This window comes from Eurytemora carolleeae, unplaced genomic scaffold (genome assembly GCF_000591075.1).
Source record: "Eurytemora carolleeae unplaced genomic scaffold, Eaff_2.0 scaffold954, whole genome shotgun sequence".
NCBI lineage: Eukaryota > Metazoa > Arthropoda > Copepoda > Calanoida > Temoridae > Eurytemora > Eurytemora carolleeae.
Genome location: NW_019396849.1, coordinates 692 through 4,695, shown reverse-complemented (window position 1 = coordinate 4,695; position 4,004 = coordinate 692). Strand labels below are relative to the sequence as shown.

Genomic DNA, 4,004 nt, shown 5'->3' with positions numbered 1-4,004 from the left:
GGGGGGGGGGGGGGATAGACATTTATACCCCAGGGGTGTACAATTGTCTTGAAAAATCATTTTTAATCATTTCATTAGTATTATATCATGATTTCAGCCAATGTCCGGGGTTGCCTGTGGAATTTTAAAAAGTAGCCTATATCATCCACGCTATAGTTAAAACGTATATATATGAGCGAAGAGTTTTATGACATAGAATTTTGCTGTTAGCATTTCTGTTTCGGATCAAGATATAACTTTTATAGCCTCTGAAGTAAATAAACAATTTCTTGTATTTATATTAAAGGGGAGGGTACCCATTTCCCATTTGAATACATTTTGAACTCCTGTCTTCATTTTTTCAGGAATCTGAATGAAATGTTGCATATGGGCATAATTTGTGTTTATTTTAAGTAAAATTAAAATAAAAAAGTGGAAAAAAAATATTTTTTCCCCCTTTTCCCACATTTTTCCATGTTTTTTAAAGCTTTTTCACCAAAAAGTCTGAGTCAAATACCAGCTAGGTGCTTTAAACACCTGCTTGTTAGTCAAGAATCTCATTACTAACATCAGAACGAAGTTTAAGGTTTTTCAGATCCTTTTTCCCCCTATTTTCCCCTTATTTAATCATATTTTCCCACTTTGATAATATTTTCAGATTTTCTGGATTCATGGATTCATTTTTCTAAGAATCTGACTGATATTTTGCATATGGGTATCATTTGTGTTTGTTTTAAGTAAACAGAAATAAAAAAGTGGAAAAAAATATTTTTTCCCCTTTTTCCACATTTTTCCATGTTTTTAAAGCTTTTTCACCAAAACGTCTGAGTCAAATACCAGCTAGGTGCTTTAAACACCTGCTTGTTAGTCAAGAATCTCATTACTAACATCAGAACGAAGTTTAAGGTTTTTCAGATCCTTTTTCCCCCTATTTTCCCCTTATTTTATCATATTTTCCCACCTAGCTGGTATGTGAAAAGGCTTTAAAAAACATGGAAAAATGTGGAAAAAAATGAAAAGAGAGGAGTCCAAAATGTATTCAAATGGGAAATGTGTACCCTCCCCTTTACCTCAAAATCTCCAGCAGATTCATCCATGCCAGGGGGAGCTAGTAAAAAAGAATATCGTTAAATTTAAAGGGACTGTAAACGTGATTTCAAGTGAGTCGTTATGAACAGATGGAAATGCCCTATTCACGACGGTACCCTTGAACAACTTCAACCCTTTATCTTATCATTTATGTGGAAAATATTGTCGTTTCTCTAGGTTCAAGGGTGTTTAATTCTGATAAATCAGAAGAAAAAATGTTGTTATTATAAATTCTTTCCTATTATTTGACATTAGTTAAAAACAAGGAATCCTTAGAAAAGAACCAAGTAAAAACAAAATACGTGTTGTTCTTTCATTGAATAAAAATCATCCGGAACTTGATTTTTCAAGGAATTTTCAACAACAAAAAACACCTTAACTTTTCTTAATTATTTTTTTTGATAAAAACGAGCAATAGGTGAAGGAAGGAAGGGCTATGGAGGAGTTTACCTAAAGACCTCCTTCCCGGTACATGAATTGCATAACCGGTTCTAGCCTCCAGCTTGCTAGACATGCTGGTCATCTTCTTGTTGAACGCAGACTGAAGCCTCTTGGAGGTTATTTTTCGGGAGTTTGGTGTAACAACTTCTACAATAAAGAAATATTTTTTCCAAAAAATAAGTTCAACGCCCTTTTAATCAATTTCTAACATTAATTATTTAAACCCTCGTGAAAAAGAATAGGATGAGAAATGAAAAACATCACATTATTTCACACGTTTTGTACCTGGAGTTAAAGCAGTTGCTGCTGCTGGAGATGCAAATTTTCTTGTTTGATTTGGAGAATGCCGCCCCTGACTTTCCCCGCTACAAGTTCTCTTAAATATTTTTCAATTTTAGAACATGTCTCCCTTGACTTTCCACGCTAAAAGTTTACTTAAACATTATTCAATATAGAAACAAACCTTCCCTGCTGAACATTATTCAATATGGAAACAAACTTCCCCTGACTTTCTCAATTATTTTTGTTTACATGATTCATTGATGCAATTTAAAAGATAATAATTATGCCACTAGCATCAAATCAAATAATTGATTCCTTGCCTTACAAGTTTCAATTCCCCATATCTTTACAACCTGATTAAATTTCAAAGCTTGAATATCTGATCTACTTGAGTTCATAGTTTGAACTTTGCAAGGTTACTGAGATTATGAGGGTTAGAAAGTAAGAATAATCAATTCCTTCGTAATGCCCTCATATTTGTTGAATCCTATTTTCTAACCTGATGATCACGAAGCTGTTCTAGACTTTTCCTCATTATATTTCCTCGGATACTTGCATATACGTTCATATACTCACCCTAATCAATTAATCAATTATTCATCGATCACTCAATCCATTCATCAAACCAGTTTTGAAAATTATGATTTCCCTAGCAATCAACAATTAAAATGGCATATAATTTGTTCGCTTCCCACAGCAATAAGTCAAGTCAACTGGAAACGAAAAAAAAACCGTAATTTCCATTATTTCTGTATCAAGCAATCAATCAATCAATCAACTGATCAATCAATTAATTAATCAATCGATCAATTGTACATTGTTTAAAATACAAATAACCTCTAACACTATTCTTAATATTAAGTTTAAGAAAAATGGTAATACACACTACACAGTCTTAATTTTTTTTCAATTCCAGCACATTTCGCCACTTTACCTTCGTATTGCCATCACCCCCCCCCCTTCCCCGCCCTAACCCACCTTGTCATTATTGCAGAGCCACTCCGAGATGAGGATAAGAGAGTTGTTAACATCATCGGGTAGATGGGTAATAGAACTCATATCATCTTAATAATCATTAGTATCATCTTAATTATCATTAATATCATCTGATTATCATTAATATTAGAATGGTCTTATTATCATTAATATCGTCTTATTAATTGGTCTTAAGTATCATTAATATAGTTTTAGGTATCATTATTATCGTCTTAATTATCATTAATATAGTCATTAATATATTCTTATTGTCATTTATATCATCTTAACCATTTAAAATAATCTTAACCATCATTAATTTAGTCTTTATTATCATAAATATCGTCTTATTATCATTCATACCATCTTATTATCATTAATATCGTCTTATTATCATTAAAATAGTCTTATTATCATTAATATCGTCTTATTATTATTAATATAATCTTGTTATCGTTATTATTGTTTTGCAGTAAATCTATTTGAAAGAGAAATCAGGATTGGAGTAGGAGCTTTTGTTTTGTAGTAAATCTATTTGAAAGAGAAATCAGGATAGGAGTAGGACCTTTTGCTTTGTAGTAAATCTATTTGAAAGAGAAATCGGGATCGTCAATTCATATTCTTAATAAAAGGTAGTTTCGTTGGAAAACTCTTTAATTCATAAAAAGGGAGCGAATATTCAGTTGCTTTTCATGTTTTGTTTTACCTGAACTAGCTCTACTAATCTCATCTCCAGATACAGAGTCATTGGCAGAGATAGAGTTGATAATCTGGATACAGATGGAAACATAGATAACAAAGAAATGTATGATCTTAGTTCAGATTAAAAAATTAAAACATTGAAACCACCATGAGTTAGAGAAACTTTATAAATAAATGTTTACACCCCTGTATTGCAGATATTGGTCTACTGTGCTTTTTCAGTAGTTCACTAAACTCCCGGCTTAAGGAGTTCCCACCTGAACACCAGCTTTCCGGTCAAACTTAGATAAGGGCAGGCCGGGAGGTACATATAACTACCCCCCCCACTGAATTTGCTATTTTACCCTCTCTTATACTTTCACCCAAAAATTATTTATTTTCAGCGAGATATATCTAATCCATGGGCCTGGAGTTAAAGCAGTTGCTGCAATAGGTATAATTCCAACCATTAGAAGGAGTTCTGACGCCATTAATCTCTGAAGTCCAGAAACTGTTGTCAAGAACAGATCTATCTAAAAATAACACAAATTAGATTT

General features: G+C 32.4%; 1 protein-coding gene across 1 annotated transcript; it reads right to left on the bottom strand.

The window, feature by feature from the left end:
- Positions 1 to 939: 939 nt before the first annotated feature.
- On the bottom strand, positions 940 to 3,802 carry LOC111709373 (exocyst complex component 7). Its single transcript, XM_023483024.1, has 7 exons — positions 3,655 to 3,802; positions 3,473 to 3,536; positions 2,770 to 2,855; positions 2,291 to 2,368; positions 1,795 to 1,885; positions 1,519 to 1,656; positions 940 to 1,087 (listed from the first exon to the last, which is right to left on the bottom strand). Exons 3-7 carry the CDS (start codon positions 2,848 to 2,850, stop codon positions 963 to 965), a joined length of 513 nt encoding a protein of 170 aa, XP_023338792.1. The 5' UTR covers positions 2,851 to 2,855; positions 3,473 to 3,536; positions 3,655 to 3,802; the 3' UTR covers positions 940 to 962.
- Between the last annotated feature and the right edge of the window lie 202 nt (positions 3,803 to 4,004).

What these genes read in the sequence shown, in the direction of transcription:
- LOC111709373 (XM_023483024.1), bottom strand. Translation starts at nt 2,850, where the DNA reads ATGAGTTCTATTACCCATCTACCCGATGATGTTAACAACTCTCTTATC. An exon ending in GGCTCTGCAATAATGACAAG is followed by an intron (nt 2,369 to 2,769) that starts GTGGGTTAGGGC and finishes TTAATTGATTAG; the next exon opens with GGTGAGTATATGAACGTATA. An exon ending in ACCGGGAAGGAGGTCTTTAG is followed by an intron (nt 1,088 to 1,518) that starts GTAAACTCCTCC and finishes CTTTTTTACTAG; the next exon opens with CTCCCCCTGGCATGGATGAA.